Genomic DNA, 20,548 nt, shown 5'->3' with positions numbered 1-20,548 from the left:
CACTTGTATGGGTTTTTCTTTTTGTATGCTGGGACTGTTTCCACCCCCTAACTCCCCCAACCTTGTCTGGTAAACAGATGGATGTCATAGAAATGAAAAGTATGAAATGGAAGGAGTAACCAAAACTGAAATGCAGCATAATGCAAGGCAGCTATGGAGAAGAAAAAATGTACATGGCTGTTACTCAGTCAAGAGTGGTTAATGAGTTCATGCTATTTAACCACATCCCCAGAATGGGCAGCAGAGCTTGAGGAATGCAGATAGACCTCTAAGATGATCAAAAATCAGGAGTGGGAGGGAAATAAAGAAGCAAAAGCCGGTTTAATGTCCTTTCTTGCTGTCAGATGCATGACACATGGCACAGTTGACCTAAGTCTGGGTCTGAAATATTTATTTTTAATTCACTGAAAACACCCTGACAGAGCAGCAGAAGTGCAAGTGACACACAGAACTTGCCATCATTTGCTAAAGCAGAGGAAGAGCTTGGTCTCTGTGCTGGGATTGCCAAGTCCATCAAGAACATCCAGCTCAGAAACTTAGACAGCTCTGCCTTTGGAAGCAGCTCAAGGAGCATGTGCTTTAACCACCACTGGTCCCTTTTCACTTGAACCACATTTGAACTTCTTAGCAGTGAAAAATCATTCTGCCCTATTCCTATTCCTCTGAGCAATTGCACACAGGCCCCCTCTTATTACTACATTAGTGTAATTTTGTCTCAAACATTCCCCCCGAGAGGAATTACTCATGTCCTGCTATTATTATTTTACAGCTAAGAGCCTGGGTTTTAGGAGTAGTTTTAATTAAATACCAATCCTCCTCCTCAATTAGGATCACCTTTATCTAGGTTGCTGTGCTTTGCATTCTCCAACAGCAACTCTTGTTTCTTCTTATTTATTCCTCCTTCCATAGTTCTCTCTGGAACTCAAGAAAGCTCCCCTCTACCATCAAATCATATCAGCCAAAATACAAGGTTTTACCAGATGTAAAGAACCATCCCATGGAAGATAATCTGATGTTTAACACTGGTTATGCAGAATTCCAGTTTAAAATTATGTCAAGTGGCACTGCCAAAAGCAGCAGCTTCCGTAGCCCCCCAAAACCACAGGTTGCTGTGCTGTCCTGTCCACCAGTCCACAGCACTGGTGGCTACTACCATCCCTTTCCAGTTTCCCTGCTCCTCTGGGGCATTGCTTGCAGTTCCCTTGCTCCCCCCTACACTCTCATGTTGTGGTTTTCTTTGGGAGTTTGAAGCGTAGCATGGCCACCCCCTGGGGTAAACACCTCTTTGCTGTCTCTGGATAATTCCAGATAATGTATTCCAGACTTGGGTACACAGGATTCTTGGAAGCTGCCCTAGATTAATAATTTAAGAGTTATTCATTCATGCTCCCCAAGTGATAGAGGCAGAACTGATGACTCCTGCCTGTGAAGTTGGCAGGAATATCCTCAACTATTTCTATGGAGTGGAATCAAGCTGCAGCAACTACATCCAAGTGCATGAGCTGATCCAGCGCCTGGCAGCTCCAGCTGCAGAGACAGCACAATGTTACACAACCACTGCTGGCACCAAGGGCCTCCTGGCCACCAGCCCCTGCCTCAACATTGATCACAGGTGCCCTTCCCCAGGCAACCTTACCCAGCCACTCCGCAGCCCGCACAGAGCACAATTTCCCTCCAGACACTGCTGAGTTCCCACCTTCCCTAGGGTAAAGAAGAGGCAACAAAGTATTTTGATTTCACTCTTCACAGACTTGACAAGGCTTTTTTCCAAAAGTTTACTGACTAGTTACTTCCCTAACCAGAAGGTGGTTTTGTTTTATGAGTACATATTATTCCTTTTCCAAGAGCAAAATGGGACTGCATTCAAGTATTAACACCGTTAGTGCGCAAAGAGAAAGTGTGGATGCTCTGCCCTGCACTTCCAGGCTCAGTGCCTTCCCTCCACGGCTCCAGCAGCTCTGCCAAATCCATGCTCTGCTGTACTCCCATCAAGGACTGAAATTTATACCCCACAACCTAAGCACACATTTCTCAGGCTGAAGGGCTCCCAGCTAGGAATAGTTTCAGTATAAGGAAGGGATGCTGATGATCAAACATTTTTTAGGTGTTACCAGTTTTTTTCAGAACCATCTCTGTATGTTCAAGGTATTTTTTTCTTACCTTTAACTTTTCCTGCAGGCTTTTCCTGCAGCTAGGACAAGCTCTCTACTACTTTCTGGCTTCCCAACCAATAGTTTTCAACAGCAATAAACTGGTTGTTGAGGTGTCATTGAAATTTAAAAAAAAATAATCTTATCTCCTTGCTCTTGGTTTCAATACCATTTCTTCAAACCATGCCAATTAAAAATCTTTAAGTCCAAGTTCCCAAGGCAGGAACCATCTTCATTCTGCCTCCTACGGAACACCAAATAATCTAGCAAAGTTGAAACCCACTAAATTAATAAATCATAAGGTGATGTCTATTTACTAAATTTTACTTTCATTCACCTCCTCTTCTTTCAATACCCATCATTCTGCTACTTAAATACATGTTTTAGAGGCACAGTCCATGGGACTTATTCACCACTAGGACACAGGCAGTGTTAAAAACTCTACATGCACAAGGCAGTGTTAAAAACATTCTCCCTCACCCATTTTTATGGCTTCAGACCTCAGAAAATTAGCTCTTATTGGCTGATTTTTCAGTCTAAAAAGGGACTACCAGAGACATAATACATTTATCTGAGTTCTGCAAAAATGCAGAAGTCATTTCAGTTTCAGTGTTCAGAATGCTGAACCCTGTTGCCCCATCTACCTTCCATATAAACAGGCTTACCTTGAAAAAAGATCCCGGATAAATACTTTTGGAGTGAATTCAGTCCCTTCTTCCTTCTGACTGCAGGTTGCTTCTTGTCTTAAACACGGGAAACATCCCTTGCTTCAGGCAAAAATTCTCGGCAATTTAGTCTTAAAGCTTCTGCAGAAAACTCCTCATGCACATGCAAACCCCCCCCCCCCCCCCCCCCCCCGGCTCCAGCTGCTTCCTCAGCAGCACTGCCCCGTGCCAGGTGCTGGGCAGTGATCCCAGTGCTCCCACCCCTGTTCCTGGCAGGCAGTACAGGTGGTAGCACAACTCAGGGAAGGTAAAACAGCTTCACAATCACCAATTCCATTGAAACCTCGCAGCTCCAGCTGAGGAGATCTCACTGCAGACATATAGCCCTGTCAGGATGCTGGGATGCAGTGAGTCAATGTTTTCTGGGACCTTTTTTTATCGTGGGCTGATGCTGTGAGCTCAGCAAAGAGGATGGCACAGTGCCTTGAGTGGCATTTTGCACAAAAGGCAAGAGCAAGATACTAATCAAGATTCTGGTGTGTAGAGACTCCATGCATTTTCCCCTCAACCAAGCCTAGAAATCACAGGCTCAGCATCACACTGGGGTGGGGAGAGAGCTACAGACATAACGGAGCCTTACACTTCAAGAATCTCTGATTAAAGACTCTCATGCCCTGCAAACTGCAGGCCACAAGGAGCAAATACAGTGTTATTCTGTCACAGACTTCCTTTTCTATGTGGAGAGCATTGCCACATCCTTTTGTGGATGTCAGGACTCCGGGCATTGTGCTGGTCTTGCATAACTTGCCTGGGTCCCAAGTCATGCAATTTCAAAAAAAATGCAAAAGCTAATACAAAGTTGACACTTCTGCAGGCTACATTTCAGCAACAGTTCTCCTGGCACCCTGAGAAGGAAGGTAAATTGTTCTGAGGCTTCAGACTTCATAGGGATGTAAATGAGGACAGATTTATTAAGCTGATTGAAACAGCTCATACTGGCTGAAACTCTACAGCTGTAACCATTACATTCCTGATCCTTGAGTCCCAAATGCAACCCAGCAGAATCCAATGCTATAATCAAGACAGCAAGTGCCATGGCTTTTCCCCGCTGCAATCGGTTTAGAAATCAACACAAGCAGGGCTGCCAGGAAGGCAGTTAGGTATTTTCCATAGGTATCCTGATAAAGAAGACAGTTATTTACAGCTTCCTGGCACGTCAGTTACTTAAGTATTTCCTACACAACATTTGGAAAAAAGAAGCACTTTTTTTTTTTTTCTCCCAGATAAAGGTGTTGTTTCTAAGAGCCAATTCATTTTTCTTACTGTCTGAGTTGGCTTCTATTTCCTCACCTGGATAACCACAAGCACATTTTTGTGAACATTAGGTAACAAGAAAGCCTGCTGCTAATTCTTCCTCATCAGAGCCTGGGGAAAAATCTGAGCTGTTGGGTGAAAGCTAAAAAAACAAACAGAATAGATGGGAGGGGGAAGAGGAGTGAGAAATAATTCAGGAGTGAGTCAGTCATGCTCCTCCTGCTTAGTCACCTGTAGTTCTGCTCTCCAGACACACTGGAGATTAAGATGCCTGCCTGCCACCTACCTCCTCCTGACAAGGACTTGGAAAAAGAGATAGGGCAGAGTTTGGGGAACCAGCCACTTGAGATGCTTGTTTTCCGGAGTAATGAGCTGCCAGTAGCCCCTGTAGTTTCCCACCTCCTTCTGTTTCCCCTGCACTGTTTTGCAGCTAAATCATCTTAATTCAACCTGTTCATCTGCTGGTCTGAGTTCCTGTGATGGTGCCCTGCAGTTTTGACATCGTAGGGGGTTGCCATGGAGAAGAGGGTGATGTCATTGACACAAAAAGCACCGAACTTACAAATACAACAGGAACTGAGCTATTTATAAGAGCTGCTTCTCTTCCCCCACTCTTTGCTGGGGTGGGTGGAAGCAAAGGCAGCAGCTCCATTCTTGATGTTTCTGTCAACAAGTCTCAGAAATGAATTTTCTTGTCAGTAAATATCCCAAGCCTGTGAAATTACTGAATGCTGTCAGCTTTTGGACTTCATTCATTAGAGTTAGATTTATCTTTCCAGCTCCTCACTGGGTTTGAGGTTAAATAACACTCATGTTTGTAGAGTAACTTCTCTGCAGCATTACTGAGATACAATCACTTCTGGAAGGAAAGACATGTCACAACAAGAGAGGGGACAGAGACCCTGATTTATGTAAAGGCTTCATACTGCTTGTAACCACTGAGTAATAACTCATGGAATCACAGAACAGCCTGAGCTGGAAGAGACCCCAGAGGATCCTGTGACTGTTGGTTTGGCCTTATCTATGTGGGGTGCCACTGGACATAACACAACTCCCACAGAATGTTTAGTGCATGTAAAAAATTGCAAAACAAAGAGAAAAGGGGAGATCATAAACTTAGAGAGGAATAAAAATAATAATTTTAGAATGCATTTGGAATAAGAGGGTGGTTTAAGAACAGCCCAAACTGTAGCCAGTTCAGTTCACATACAGATAAGGTAGTAATCTAGGCTGTCTCTTTAGGAGTGGATACAGATGTGGCAGAACAGTCCAGTGCCTTTACTGAATATCAAGGAAGCACACCAATAAATCATATCCACCACTGAATTCTGCAATATTCCAACATTTTTTTCTCTACAAAATGATTCCCAAGTGAATGATAATATAAAGTATTACACTACAAAGTACATTACTAGTTTAGCTTCAAGGAACTATTCAACTCAAGATACTGAAAATTCAAGAGAATCCAAAGCACTGGGAAGACAAACATCAGCTCAGGCCTAGAAACTGAATATTAACATTTGTCTTTAGTCAGTATTGTGGCACCCAGCTGCTGGTCCTGGTTTGCAAATCACACTTCCATACCAGCTGGAACCACGAGGTCAATTAATTAGCTTTAGATCATTATTACAAAAGGAATGTAGGGAACAAACATTTCTAGAACCAACAAAAGGAACAACATTCTCCCTCAGTCTTTACTGACTGACCTGGATATTCAGTTGTTTAATAATTTAAACTATTATGGAAATTAAACCTTCATATTTCTAAGTTTCCAAACAGCATCCAGCTTCTTCCAGATTAATTGGGCAGAGGGGCAATGAGTGTGAAATACTAAGAACCAAAAGAATGAAACTGTTTAAGGAGCTCCATGTTACTTGTCAAGCTTTAAGGGTGATCTGTATAAGCACAGGCACATCCGTGTGACTGCAGTGCTCATAGCCTGAGGCTAAAGAAAGACTCCAACCACCAATTCCCCAACCCACAGGGAAATAACACACTTCAAATAAGAACTCAGCTTTTCTACATCGAGGCATCCCTGGAGAAATCATCAGGGCACAGGAGGGAGTGCTACACCTCAGAAGCTTCACTTCAGCCCAAAGGCATTTTGGAATGTTATTTGGGAAATCAGCAGCAGAATAGAAGATGCAGAATTACTTGCTTATACTCATGCAGGAGGGGTGATTTATCTTCCTTAAATAATAGAATCATTAAGATTGGGAAAGATCTCCAAGAGTCCACCCAGCATCACCAAGTTCACCACTAAATCAGGTCATCCCCAAGTGCCACCTCTATATATTATTTAAATCCTGCTCGGGACGCTGACTCAACCACTTCTTACAAAAGAGTACCCCAAAGTACTTACTTACATCCCATAAGGATGGAGAGTCTTCTCAACCCTTTTTGTTGTTTATTTATAGAAGCATTTTGATACTGTCTTTCACAGCAGTACCCAGATTAAGTTTTAGTTGGGCTTTGGCCCTTTAAATTTTGTCCCTGCATAACCTAACAACATCCTTATAGCCCTCCTCAACTGCCTGTCCCTTTTAGTTCACTCTGGAAAAACCAAAAATCCTACTTTATTCTGTGAAATCATTTTATCTGCTACCACAAGCTCAAGCTTACACTTCTGATAATGTACCAGTTATCAGGCGCATCGTTCTCTTCTGAAGTTTTCTTAATCTTTCTATTGAACAGAGACCCCAGGCTGGAAAAGTCTCAGATACATATATTCTGAGTGCACTTATCTGATAAATTTTAGGATGGTTCCCAGTTATCTCAGAGCTAGAATTTTAAATCTACAAACATACCTTGGAAGCAGATGATGAGTACTCTTCACTTTTCCTCAAAATTATGTTTTCAGATGTTAAGTGAGCAAATAAAATGAGTTTCAGAGCACACAACCAACTTGTGTCTGTAGGCGTACCTTAAAAAGCAATTAGATTCTGTGCTCCACAGCTGTAGGAGGCAGTGAGTTGACCAGCAGGGTAACCACTCCCCCCTGGAGTGGCAGCCCTTAAGATTCAGTTTGCCACCCTCCCCCTTGGGGAGATATCCTGGTTAATAGCCCCTAGTTGTGGTGGGGAAGTCGCCTTCTGGCATGCTTGCAGCCTACATAGATTCTAGGTGTCACATTAGTTCTTCCCCTTTGCCCTGGCCCCAGCCCTTAGGGATAAAAGCCTTTCTTTTCTCTGTATCCTCAGCTATTTGTTATGGGATTTCTTGGAGGAAGGAGCTGATTAAAACCTTCTGAGAGATCTATTATGAAAGCTCGGTCTTTTTCTTCTGAGTCGCCTCAGAGAGCTGAACTTTCACTCAAAAGTCCTTCTAAGGGCTCAGAGCTGGGATCACAGGAGCAGCTTCAGGGGTTCCTGGACTTCCAAGAAGTCCCCTTCTTGGGACACATCCCTTGATAGTCACGGCACCTGACTGCTATACCCAGCCACCTCACACAGCCACTAAGGAGGTAACCTGGCCCACCTGTCCTTCACAGGTGTAAGCAATACCTTTGTGAGCCCTTAGAACAGTGGAATCAACTCCAGCTGCAGCTTCCAGAGCTTAAGGAGAAGAAAATGGCTCACACCTGTGAGGTTTGCCCCATCTACAGCTCAAGAACATTTGATCAGCTTCCATTTTTTACCTTTAGTATTTTTGGGTGCTCAGTGATTTCCTGCAAATATTTCTAGATTTTCCACTTTCCGCTTAACAGAGTGGACAGTAACAATTTGATTCTTTCAGGTTCTGAATCAAAGCAGCTGAAGCCTGCAGATAATCTTCCAGACATCCCTCTTGTATCTCTGGTCAAGTTTTGTTCTCAAGCAACCTGGTACAACCATGATCCATCACATTCCTATTTTTCTTTGTGCATTTTTATTTATATAATAAGCATTAAAATTTGCCATAGCGCAGATTCCATCACTCTATTTTTTAGTGATAACCTCACTAGGACTTCCACATCTGGCTGTCACACAATTTCATTTTACCCTCTGCCTGGTGTGGAACATTTTTGTCATGTCAGGATTTATAGATCCCTCTTTTCCCTTGGAAAATATTACAACAATTTTCATCTCCAGATTTCCTGTGGATAAGGCTGGTGTGTCTCCTACTTCATGACAAGTCCATGACAATCCCAGCCTGCAAGGTCACAGACCATCCCTGTGTTACAGTGATTCAAAAAGGGATGCTCAGGAAAAGCTTGTTTAAGGTTGGAGGCAGAATTACTTGAACAGACAACAGGAATGTCCAAAGAGCTCCCTGAGCTCCTGTTACATGTTGGTGCAAGCAGCTCATGGCATAGGGGAGGCAGAGACTGACCTGTGCAGCAGAGATGCAGAATTCCATCAAAGCAGAAGTGGGAACAAACATCAGAAGAGGTGGCTGCTCATTCTTGTTATACCTGCTTGCTCCTCTTCATTATTTGTGTATTTATTATGGAGAAATTTATTTATGCCATTGTCTGTTTCTTATTTTACAGTACTGGGGGGCAGTTTTGTGTTGTCTGGGACGTACATGAAGAGTAATTGATCATGGGCAGCTGTATTAGACAAAGGATTAGCACACTTTTTGTTTAGAAAGAAAACAGATGTCAAGTCCACAAAAAATTAATAGTGGAGTATTGCAGCTTTGATTTAGATCTTATTTAAGTAAAGACAAATAGGTTCACTTACATTTTTTAAAGACCTGAAGAACAGATTTCCTTTACTGAACTTCTGCTGAGAGCTCTTATCTCTGTGTTCAGACTGTTCTCAAAAGCTTTCTGTGTGAATTAGACACAGTGAAGCTGTTCTGTACTGGCTAAATACACATCTTGTCTGAGAAGTCCTTGGGATGACTGATACTTTGTTAGGAGCCTTGTCTTCCTAATCTACCTGGTATTCAGCTCAGTGCTGCAGGATATAAACTGAAAAAGTTGCAAATGAGAGGACAGCAAGTGAGATTCCCCAGCTTTTGTCTAAAAGGCAGTTAGAGGATCAGCAAAAGCAAAACAAATTTCAGCTGAATAAAAGGACATGCCATCTTTTTAGAGCTAGCAGAAGTTAGATATGCATTGGATTCCTGAGTGCTCTACCAGTGATCTTGGCCCTAAACTCTGGTTAGATAGATCATTGTCTGCTAACTCAATAGATGACCAATTGTTGTGCTACAAGAAGCATTATTTAAGGCATTAATGGACCAAAATAAACTCTTCAGCAGCAGTTTACATTCTATATTAAAGCTGGTCTACCAGGGTATTTCAGTCCTATTCCTGAATTAGAAGAATATATAACCCTCTCAGAGAAAGTGTAAAAAAAAAGGCATTAGGAATTTGTGAGACCAAGAAGAAGACAGGCCAAAGTAAGAGGAACAGTAATGGAATATGCAGACACAGCAGGAAAGAAGGTGGCTTGAAGCAATGTGGAAATGACAAAACTGAGTTCCACCCGAAAATTTGGAGATAACACGAAAAGAAAGAACCAAACAGAACCATGGAAAATTCAGTTAAATGAAAAAATACAGTCAATTAGGCTTCTAAGAGGGAAGAAATTGCTAATGATGCAGTTGGTCTACTCTCACTTTCCTGTCGGAGAAGCTACAAGGATATAATTCCCAAGTCTGAGAATCTCCCTACACTTCAAGTACATAATACCACCTTGGGTTTGGATCCAGTAAATTCTGTTGTCTTGAATAAAATGAAGCCTTTGTACCGGTTTATTAAATGCAGTACACAAAAGGCTAACACATCTCACTATCCACAAAACCTCCCACAAAAGCCTGCCAACACTTCACTTAGGGCAAATTGAGATTTCAGGGATGCTCAAATCCAGTCAGGAACTCCAGCCCTTGCAAAAGTAAAAAAATCTCTTGCCTTAAGAAGCAAAAAGGTTTATGTGTGCAGCTTTTCCACTCATGACTTCATCTACTTCTTATGACAACATTCTACAAGAGCACAGAAGAAGTAGAATCATTCAAGTTGTAATCAAGTATCCAGGAAATCCCATGTGATTATGAAAGCTGCCACCAAATGAGGGGGGGTTTTTGCATCCAGCAGCCACAAAATATTCCCAGCCATGCAGCAGCACTCCTGGCATGGATTCTAAATGAAGTCTTTTGAAACCATTTGATAGCAATGTTAAATATGACACTTGCTACCAAAACACAACTTTATTGATTAAACACAAATTAAAAGACCAACAGAATGCAAGACAAAGACATTTCAAAGAGTGTGGGGCAAGTTAGGTGTTAAATTTTTAAGGAGCTGTACAAGAAGGGCAGGTGGCAGTTAAGACAAACAATTTTTTCTTGCAAACTGCCCCAACACAGAAAGGTTCATGTAGAGGCTCAGGAGGTTTTCCATGCACTCATGCAATAGAAACATTCTTGAGCAAGTCTCATGGGAAGTATTGCAGAAATGGCTCCAATCACTCTCATGTTTACATTTGAAAACATAAGAAAGCAACAACAAATTCTTCTCTAGAATACAAAATGCGTTTGTCTTCTATGAAGTCACTGGAAGTTCACCAGGAGGAAAGTTTCTCCCACAGCAGCTAAGGTCAACAAAAGTCGTTCTTTGAAAGAGCTGTCAAACATTTCACTGATTTCCCCTCTCAACTCACTCAGCAGAGGTACTGTGGACTTGCCATCTGCATTCAGAATTCTCTCAAAAAGTTTACTCCAGAAATCACTGTCAGGGGTCCTAAAATAAATAAAGCACCGTTTAGTGGAACAGTACACAACACACACATGTCTATCAAGGTCTCTACTGATATTCAGCACTAAACATCCAACGAGAACCACGCCTGAAATGATAATAATTTCACTAACAAGAGTAAATATAAAGGAAAACTAGGAATGTATTGTTCATTTTATATGTATGAACCCCATTCTCTTTCTCCAATAAGTTTCTGGATAGTAGCTACAAAGGTCTAAACCAACTGTTTATACAGTTACCTCTTCTAGTATATCTGACCACTACCACCAGTCACACCAAGCCATGGCAGTTTTAAGTTTAGAGGAATTATCAAGAACATTTTTGAATCAAACAACTTGGGAAACTCCTTTCATGAATAAAGGGCAGAGGTAAATCTTATTTACCCACTTGCAAGCTAACAGAGCAATATTAAAGGAAAGCTGCAAGAAAAATTAAAAAAAAAAATAAAAAAAAAATATATATATATGGAAAAAGGTGGTTTAGAGCCAATTTTGCTTCCTTTTTTCCTTGCCTTCCATCTGCCAGAGTTCTGTACAGATAACATTTTGGAGACAATTAATAGTAATAAATCCCCCCTCTCCCAGATTTACCCACACAACATGAATAAAAAGGTTAAGTGACTCATTTAAGTCTCAGAAAACTGATATTAGAGCAAACCCTTTGTTCTTCAGTCTTGCACTGCTACTGACTACTGAAGCACTTTTCTCCCTGGAGCTAGGAGTTACAGTGGCTTTGAAACAAATTATCTGCCTCTGCTTTATCTAAGTGACTCAGAAAACAGCAGCAGCCAGTCTCAGAATGAATCCAGCCTGTACTATTTCACTGGTAACTCTTACATTTGCTAAAATAATTAAGTCAGTGCAGAACCTAACCAAGAAAAAAATATGCAAGACTCCATTTTCTTAGTGGGATTAGATGAGCAAGAGATGTGGTAGAGGAGATAAAGTGTTGGTAAGGAGGTGTGGTGTAAGGAGTTCTGAGTGACAAAAATAGTCCTAAAATTCAAACACAGCTTCTATATCCTGCCTCACATAAACCTGCACAGATGAAGTTTCCTAAAATAGTACAGTGAAAACAGAAAAAAATTACCACACCCATTCTTTAATAATGGTAAAACTTCTCCCCTGAAAAAACAGGCTGTCAGCATATACTCAGAGGTGAAAAAACCAACTTGATCAGAAATTACATTCTACCTTCTCCTGAATCTCTACCACAGTGTTTCAGTGCTTTCCATTCATTCTGTCACCTTTTAAGTGGGTTCTATTTTATTTAATGCCATTGACCTTGGAAGAAAAATGTTGTGCTCTGCCCTGCAATTCCCCATGGTTTCGGTATTTTGCTGAACTGGTAGTAAAATCAGTAGCTCTTGCAATCATTCTGTTATATCTACCTTTGTTTAAAAAGGTATATATATAAAGGTATATATATAAAAATAATTAAGTCCTGTTTAAAAAGCTTTCTTAAGATAAGAGGGTCATAGTGGTTGTATTTAACACCAGTCAGCCTTCTAGTAAGAAGCCTTCTTTCTAGTTGTCAATATCTGAATTCTCAGAACCTTTTTTGAGTAAAGTTATTCTGTCAATACAATCCTTGGAAAAACAAAACCAAACAAAAAAAACCCCAAAAATCAAACAAACAAAAAAAACCCCACCAAACAAACTCAAATGAAATTCAAAGAAATAAAAAAAAATCACTTTCCAAATTATTTGGAGAACTCTGAACGCAAAGGATGGAAGCAATGTAATCTTTACAAAAGTAGAATTACTAAAAGCATCAGGAAGAAGGATCCTGTGTCTTCAGGGGTGTTACAAGTGTCACCAGCACACATGGCTGTATGCAAAGGATGAAGAACAAAACTGATCTCCATCAGCTGACTCTTCTCCAAGGGAATACTTAATTGTGGAACCTCTTCTGGTGGATGAAGGCTTCCTGCAGCAGTGAATTTGCTTGTCACAGGTTAGTGGAAAGTTTCAAACTGACTAGAGGAAGTATCATCAATCAATAAGAACCAGACAGACTAAAAGATCCATGTGTGAATGGAAAGGGATTCAGTGCAAATTCCTTATTCCCACATAATGAAATGCCTCATTTACACTGTTGACATAAGACTTCAGTACAATGTGTAACTAAAGCACCTGTGCAGACATTTCTTGGAATAACTTACATTGAAAAGTAAGTATAGGTGATGAATAATAAGTCTAAAACACTTTCAGAAGCAAAGCAGAAGAGAGGGTGGCAAAGAAATTCCTTATTTGTACTCTGAACTCCCAAATTATGAACTGATGCACACAGCCTGGTTCCAGCTCCACAGAATTCATGCCCAGGCTTTACCTTCTTCCTGCTGTGTCTCCTTTAGCCCTTCACAGGTCTCACTCCTCAAGTCTCCCTCAAAGTTCTACCTCGGGCCAAAATCCTACTTTTTATAATCCAGCATCCCCAGCTTTGACTACAATTCCTTTCCAATTAACCTCTCCCCTCCAAACTCTACTGACAGCCAGCCAGCCCTATCCTTCCCAACTCAGACTTACAATTCCTCCTGCTCCAGTTATCCAGACAGTTACTGCTCTTTTTCCCATACCCACATCCTGATCAGGTCCCTGACACCATGTCCCAGCCTTTTCAACTCAGGCCTTATGCAGCTCATTTGCAGTAGTTTCATTTACTCTCTTGCAGAATTAAATGAAGGATATCATAGTAGAAAAACAGATGTATACCCAGTCAAGATAAAAAAAATAAAAGAAAAAATATAAAAGGCATTTTTTTCCTCTGTACACAGCTTAAGAAGATTGGATTTTTTTCCAAAGGCTAAATACAACAAACTGGGAGATGTAAGCAGTGCAGGTTGCTAGGGAACTGGACAACTCCCATGCTGGTAGTAGGTTTTCTTAAAGCAGTGATCCTAGGAGTGATCTGTGATCTGAATCAGACACCTGTCCAGCAACTGCTGTCATGAATGTGGAGTTCTGGAAAATCGTTATGAAATGCCAAGGCAAAAAACCTGCAGTATTTGCCTAACAAAATAAGCAAGTGTTCAGTCTAAGAACAAAGGGCATGGGAAGGCAGAGCAGACTTATAGCCAAAACACACAGCTAAAAGAGAGCAATAGAATTTAATACCTGAAACAAACAGAAGCTTCAAAAAAGCAGCTGTTTGCACACTGACATCTTAGATGACAGTTTTAAATTCTTTTCTTTGCTGTACAAGTGTACTGTTTTTACAACTGTTACACCCTGCCATTAGTGATTTAGTAGAATGAAGGAAAAAAAAAGAAAAAAGAAAAGCAGAAAGCCAAACTAATCCATTTCTGAGGCAACATGCACATGTGATCTTTGCCCCCCTCGTCACCCACCCACTTACAAACTTCTCCAAGCTTGATCTGTAAGGTGCAGAGAGACTAAGTCAGTCTCATCTGAAAGGATGGAAAAAGAAAAATCATCTCAACCAGATTATTCATATTCAACTTAAAACTGTCTCCTACACAGTGCTGAGGCTATCAATGAACAAGTCCAACAACTTCACAATTTCAGGCTCCACGAAACTAACATTTTTTGGCCAAAACAGCCCCCAGTTATTGTATGTTCTAAGCTCTGAAGATAGTATGGTCTAAGGTCTGAAGATAGTTTCACTACAAAGTAAATGAAGTTAGATGTCTCTTCTTTCCCAGCACCCCCTCTGCAAAAGGACTTACTTTGTTAAGTTTTGGCTGATTTTCCAGATGGAATTCTCCTGATAGACCTGGATATGATCTCCAAACAACATCAAATGGACTATATCTGCAATGCCAACCAAGTCTACCTGTAATCACAACAAACATCACAAAGTTCAATGTCTATCACTTTCTGCTCTTACTTCTTTCACACATTTAAGTTGGAACCATCTTTGCACCAGAATCTTCCAGGGACCTGTTGAGCAAGAAAACTTCAAAAGGTAAAATTCTGTTTTCACTGTAGGTTTCTAAATAAATACAGTAATTACAATCACTGAACAGCACTGCTAATCCTTTCACTTAATGCCAGATTCCAACAAATGCAAAATTCTCTTTATTCAGTATTTATTCATCAGAGCTTTCCACAGCACCTGTAAATTTTAACTTAAGAAAGTGGGTTTTGTAAAGGAAAGAAATTAAGATGTCCTGCTAAACAGAGACTCACCTGATAAGGATGAGAACTTTCTGCCAGAAGCTGTTGTCCATGAGGGGTCTGAGCTGTGGGAAAGTTGTAGGGCAAGCTGACTCGAGGCATTACCCTCAAATCCAGACTGTGAGAGAAATCCACCACTTTCAGAGCATTTGGCACCTCCTCATTAGAAAACGCATCGCAGATCCTGAGCAGAGGAAGCACAAGAGGCAGCAGACAAGCCAACAAACTTTTTCTTTCTTTAAGAATTAAATTTAACAGCACAGTGAAGGTGAGTCTTAGCCATGTCAATGCTCCCCTCTGATGGCTGCTGTCAGAACTACTGCTGCAAGGGCTGCCCTGGATGGCAAGGGCTCAAAGCAGGGAGCTTAGGGATGATACTGCTTTCTCTAGAGTAAGCAATAGGAAATAATAAAGGGTTGAGGATGATGCTGTTTTTGTATTTGTCACAGTTATCTGAAACAAAGTTTGTGGACTGTGGGAATAGTGTAGTGCCTTTTCACTGCTCCTGAAATTATGAGCCAGACAGGTGATAAAAAGGGGTTACCTTTTTAAAGATCCTTATGGTGCACAACACACCAGATGACAACTGCCAAAGATGCACACATAAAGCATATTCAATTTTTATATGTTTAGCTAATTAGCATAACTGAAAAGAATGCCCAATTAGAGACATAGGTAATGAGGTAATTCCCCCCCCGGTTCTACCCTTTTCTGAGCCACCCCCCTCGGATAGGAACTAAACTTTGTATATGAAAACGTGTCTTGAAGAGCTGGTTTTCAACCTTAGCTCTCAGAGAGCCTAACCTTGGACTCCAGGGCTTGGAGCCACTGGGGAATTTATTTTCTTTCTAACAGAGTAGGTAAAATGTTAGCTACAAATGCAATAATAGGCTACACAGCTACAAATATACCTACGTAAAAAATACAGGAAATAGATAAAAGCAAAAATGCAAGAATCAATTTGGCATCTGTGTAATGTTTTGCACTTCTCCCTCTCCTTCTAGATCTCAAAATACTTGATAAAAAAAAAAAATTAAGCTTGATAATATTTTCACAAACTTTTCCTAGTCTACAGGTGAGGGAGGACAAACCAGAAGGGCAGGGAGGAGTATCTCTATCAAGAACGGCCAAGCCAACAATATCCACATAGCTCTCACTACTACTCTTCTTACATACTTGTATGCTGTGAGCTTATTTTGTAATTTATACTATGCACTTGTCCTTTTGCTATCTGAAAAACACAGTCATCTTAACTTTTTTGGCAGTTGTTTGGTATTTGCTACAGAGAAATCCAGCAGGAGATATCCAAGTCCATCAAACCACTGTAAGATCAGTGACTTCCAAAATAGGATGCAGCACCCCAAGGGGTGTGCGAGACAACCCATTGCAGCATGTGAAGAAAATATTAAAACTTGCATAGTACAGGTATGTAATTTATAATTAACAATGTAAATAAGTTATTAATAAAATAATCACAAATAAATTATAAGTAAAATATATAGTGAGTATGCATGTTAGATGACTGTAGGCTCAAAGTAAATTTAAATTTAATAGCTGTTTTTAACATATTGGTGATAACTAAAAACAGCCACAGTGAATTTATGTAATGGAATTAGATCTGATTCATTAGACATTCTGGATGCTGGCTTCCCACTGATGCCCAAAGATTTTAGCTTTTATGTATTTTTCATGTATTTGTAGCTTTGTAGACTGTTAAATGCCTCAATGTAACTCCCAGTACTTTTCCAGCTTTCCTTCCCACAATAAACAGGCGCTTATTGACACATTCCTAAAATTTTGTTATGTCTTCCCTGTTACTTCTCCAAAGACATTTTATTTTGTACCACATAATCACAGGCATAATACAGGTAGGTAGGAGGGCAGGTGGGAGATTACCTAACCAACTGCTCCTCTCATTGGACAATATTGGCAAGTATTATTATTATTATTATTATTATTATTATTATTATTAGCCTGATCTTATCAATTGCAAGGATCTAATGTGGGGCATTGTTTTTCACCATATTGTGTACCTGAATGCACACAACCTTTGAGTAAAGGCTAGCTTTCATATTATCATTCTAACACGGTCTGGAAAAGCTGGTATTTTATTTCCAGACATCACCACATTCAGTTCACAGATCACATTTCAAGGGATATGCAACTTTTTCCCATGTTATGTTAATAAAGTTTAAAGAAGAAAATTAGGTCTATGCATCAAGGTACAGGCTGGACTGCAGAGGAAGCAGAACACTTTGTTTAAGGTATCTGGATATTCCAGTCCCACCTGTCTTATGTCTTCTAATTTCATGGGTTACAGATATGTAAAGGCAAGTTATGAACCATATCGAGTTAGTGGTCCAGAACCTTGGCAAAGCAGAAGCTTAAAAACACAGGTAACTGAAAAATCGTTTTGTTGAGCATAAGTTTTGCAACATCGATATATACTGCTTCTACAGGAAGTTTTATTCCTAAATTAAGTGTTTTCATTTTTATCAGAATGCACCGAAGCCTAAAATACCTGGACTGTAAAATCAGGCCTGTTTTGCCAGTGGGCAGGTTCAGCACAAGAGGCACAGAAACCAACTTAAGGAATATTGTCATTTTCTATAATGCAAGATTGTAAAGAATTACACAAGGAGAAGCTCAGCAATGAACCTCATAATTGATACTAAAAATTGCCTACAGCAATTAAGATACACCACCAGCTGCCCTAAGGCTTCACCATCCTCCAGAGCTGCACGGCAGCTGGGGAGCTACTGTCACAGCCAAGCACTGGAGAGCCCCTCCCAAAACTGGGAATTCCAATGGGTGCATCCACCCACACGCAAAGAGGCTTTCGACTGTGCTGGGACAGGGTACAATAAACAAGCTCACAGCACTTCCAGTGCAGGAACATCTGGGGTCAGCCTCCTCCTGGCTTTCTCCCAAAGCCTGGCCAGGGCTCAGGGAACAACCCAGGGAGTTGCCTTTGCTCCTACATCCCCAAACCCAGGTGTAGCCTTATCTGGTTTCTAAATACAGGAAGGTGAATACATGTGTCAACAGTAAGTAGGTACATAGATCATATTGCTAATGATTCTTTGTTAATGAGTGGATGCAAATATAACATTTGGTTGGAAGGTTTATCTAGAGGTCAACTTTGCCTCAGGGCCTGTGGTTGCTCAGGGTCTCAGTACTTCAGAACACCAGCTCAAGGGGAAAAGTTACAGCAGCATGGGAGCTGTAGCTGAAATGACTGTTCTGTACCCTCCCATATTCATAGGCAGAGACAAACCTGTCTCCCAGAAACAACACCTCTGGCCTCAGATCTCCATGGACAATCTCTGCTTTGTGCAGCTTCTCCACCACATGCAGAAGATCATGAACAACCAAGAAGATTATTTCCTTTGTGATGAACTTGCGGTCACGGAGAATATCCTGAAAAGACAATAAACATCTATCTCTGTACCCTTCTATCTCAGATTAGGTGAAATATTTATAGCTCACCTTTCATTTCATTATTCATCTGTACAGAGGTAACAATCCCACCATGAATTCAGTATAATCACATTTTACCCAGACAAAATTACAAGAACTGTAAGCTAGGAAACAATATTATTTTGTCCAAAATTGGACAAAAGATCCAAAGGAGGGGGAAATTGAACTGAATACTGAAATCACAATTTCAGTCCTATTTCCAGTATCCAACAATTCAAAATGCACTAGCAGGACTTTAAGTGTGAATCATTCAAGATTACGACATTAATTGCTATGACTTTGCTGTAGCTGACTGGAATGTATTGAAAGAGGTCAAGTTAAACAACAGCTTTAGATACAAATTTTGCTGTGGAACAACATGTGGTTCTTGGCTCCAGTCCTTTATGACTCACAGAGACAGAAAATGTGAAAAATTGGTTCAAGATTGTCTCTGAGAAGCACATGATCTATGAATGAGAAACCAGACCCAACTGAGGCACAGCCCTGATTTGTACACAGATAAAGACTAGAGCATCTGTACTGCAGGATTAAACAGGAGCAGCTCTTCAGCAAGGAGCATAACACCATTCCAAACTCACTACTGGCACACAAGCAGGAGTTTGGAGCCTCCAATTATCCTTGCTCTGTCTGTTACTGACCGTGAGCGTGAAGCAATTTGTATCCTTGTGCACAATGGCACAGCCATCCTGGTACAGGTAGCAGCTGCAATTCTCACTGAAGCTCTGGTCAAAGTCAGAATTCAAACGCTTCTGTAACTCAAGGGTGATATAAAAATCCCAAGGCACAGGCTGAGAATACACCTACAAGAAGGTATGTAAGAAGAACATTTATTTTTGGAATAAAGTGAAAATTGCTTATTTGCATATTCTTCTCATCCTCTTTTTTTCTCCCCTCCCACTTGACCAAGGAAGACATTTTTCACTGTCAGAAACTTTTAATCTAAATCCACACATAGGAAGAGGACTTGAAGTAGCAAACTTTTTGTATGCAATTCAGAAATTAAGAGTTTATATTAATGGATGAGATTTTACCAGTTCACACTACTTGTACAACCATCATGTGTGTTACCTTTATCGCAAATCCCTTTGCATCCCACTGGAAAATGCCTCCAGTTGGAATGGCAAAAAACATCTTGTATTCTTCATTGTTCCAGTATTCCATTTTGATGCAGTAAGTCTCATTTCCTGTGTTAAAAGTTTACATTCATAAGCTGTCACAGTAAATAGCTGTTCCCAAGTCATTCCCCACCCTGCACCATATAAAACTAAGAGGGTAAATATGAACCATAATTCAAGCCCATTAGAACACAAACTTTGCACTGCAGAGGGTCTGGCACACCTACCCAGCTCAACATCTTTCTCAACCTCCATGTGAGGCACAGCTCCAGTCTCCAAGTGAAAATCTGGAGAAGCAACCAGTGATGATAGCACAGAACCTAAAAGCTTTTTACGCTGTTCAGGGCTCCACAGGAATTGAGCCACATCATCCCCTGAGAAAACAAACAACATGAAGAGATGAGCTGAAATTGTGTTAACTCTCTGCAACTTGGTTATACCTGTCAGTAAAAGTAACCTGGATACTGGGAACTTTTGATCCACATTCTGATTTACTATTCATCTCTTAGCAAGTCAACTCATCTCTTTCCAATAGCTCTGGGAAGTCAATGTGACCCTTGTCTTTAAAACTCCCTTACAGACTTTTATCACAAGGTCTCAAGGGTTTTACTGTAGCATCATGCAAAACTTATCTTTCACAAGAGACAAAGCTCTGAATTATTTCAGCCACAGCAGAATTCAAACTCATTCTGCAAATTAACACTCCTTTTTAAATCTATGCCCAGAGGAAGTGATTAGTTTGGGGGTTTTGCATTATGGGGTTTAGGGAAATTTAGTCCTTCGATTACAGCAGAGGTTTTATGTAAGAAAAAGAAAAAGTTGGACTCCAACTCTGCTGCCCACTGCAATGTTAAGGATTTAATGGCTTTTAGACACCTGTAGGACTGGACTCATTTTCCTTCATAACAGAACATATGGTCATTCAATAGATGAGTTGATCTGTAAAAAATCAAGGTAGCCTCAAGTGTTTACTATGCTTGATCATTTGAGATAAAACACA

General features: G+C 40.6%; 1 protein-coding gene across 1 annotated transcript in view; it reads right to left on the bottom strand.

The window, feature by feature from the left end:
- Positions 1–10,297: 10,297 nt before the first annotated feature.
- Positions 10,298–20,548, bottom strand: part of BUB1B (BUB1 mitotic checkpoint serine/threonine kinase B) — a 51,707-nt gene continuing 41,456 nt past the window's right edge. Inside the window, exons 17-23 of the mRNA XM_058862909.1 lie at positions 19,776–19,922; positions 19,502–19,617; positions 19,072–19,233; positions 18,231–18,373; positions 14,966–15,137; positions 14,503–14,609; positions 10,298–10,799 (exon numbers count right to left, since the gene is read on the bottom strand). Of these exons, the coding sequence (XP_058718892.1) occupies positions 10,610–10,799; positions 14,503–14,609; positions 14,966–15,137; positions 18,231–18,373; positions 19,072–19,233; positions 19,502–19,617; positions 19,776–19,922 (1,037 nt within the window). The 3' untranslated portion in view covers positions 10,298–10,609. The remainder of the gene's footprint in view (positions 10,800–14,502; positions 14,610–14,965; positions 15,138–18,230; positions 18,374–19,071; positions 19,234–19,501; positions 19,618–19,775; positions 19,923–20,548) is intronic.

The sequence above is a fragment of the Poecile atricapillus genome, chromosome 1, assembly GCF_030490865.1.
Source record: "Poecile atricapillus isolate bPoeAtr1 chromosome 1, bPoeAtr1.hap1, whole genome shotgun sequence".
NCBI lineage: Eukaryota > Metazoa > Chordata > Aves > Passeriformes > Paridae > Poecile > Poecile atricapillus.
This window is presented reverse-complemented; position numbering and strand designations above follow the sequence as displayed.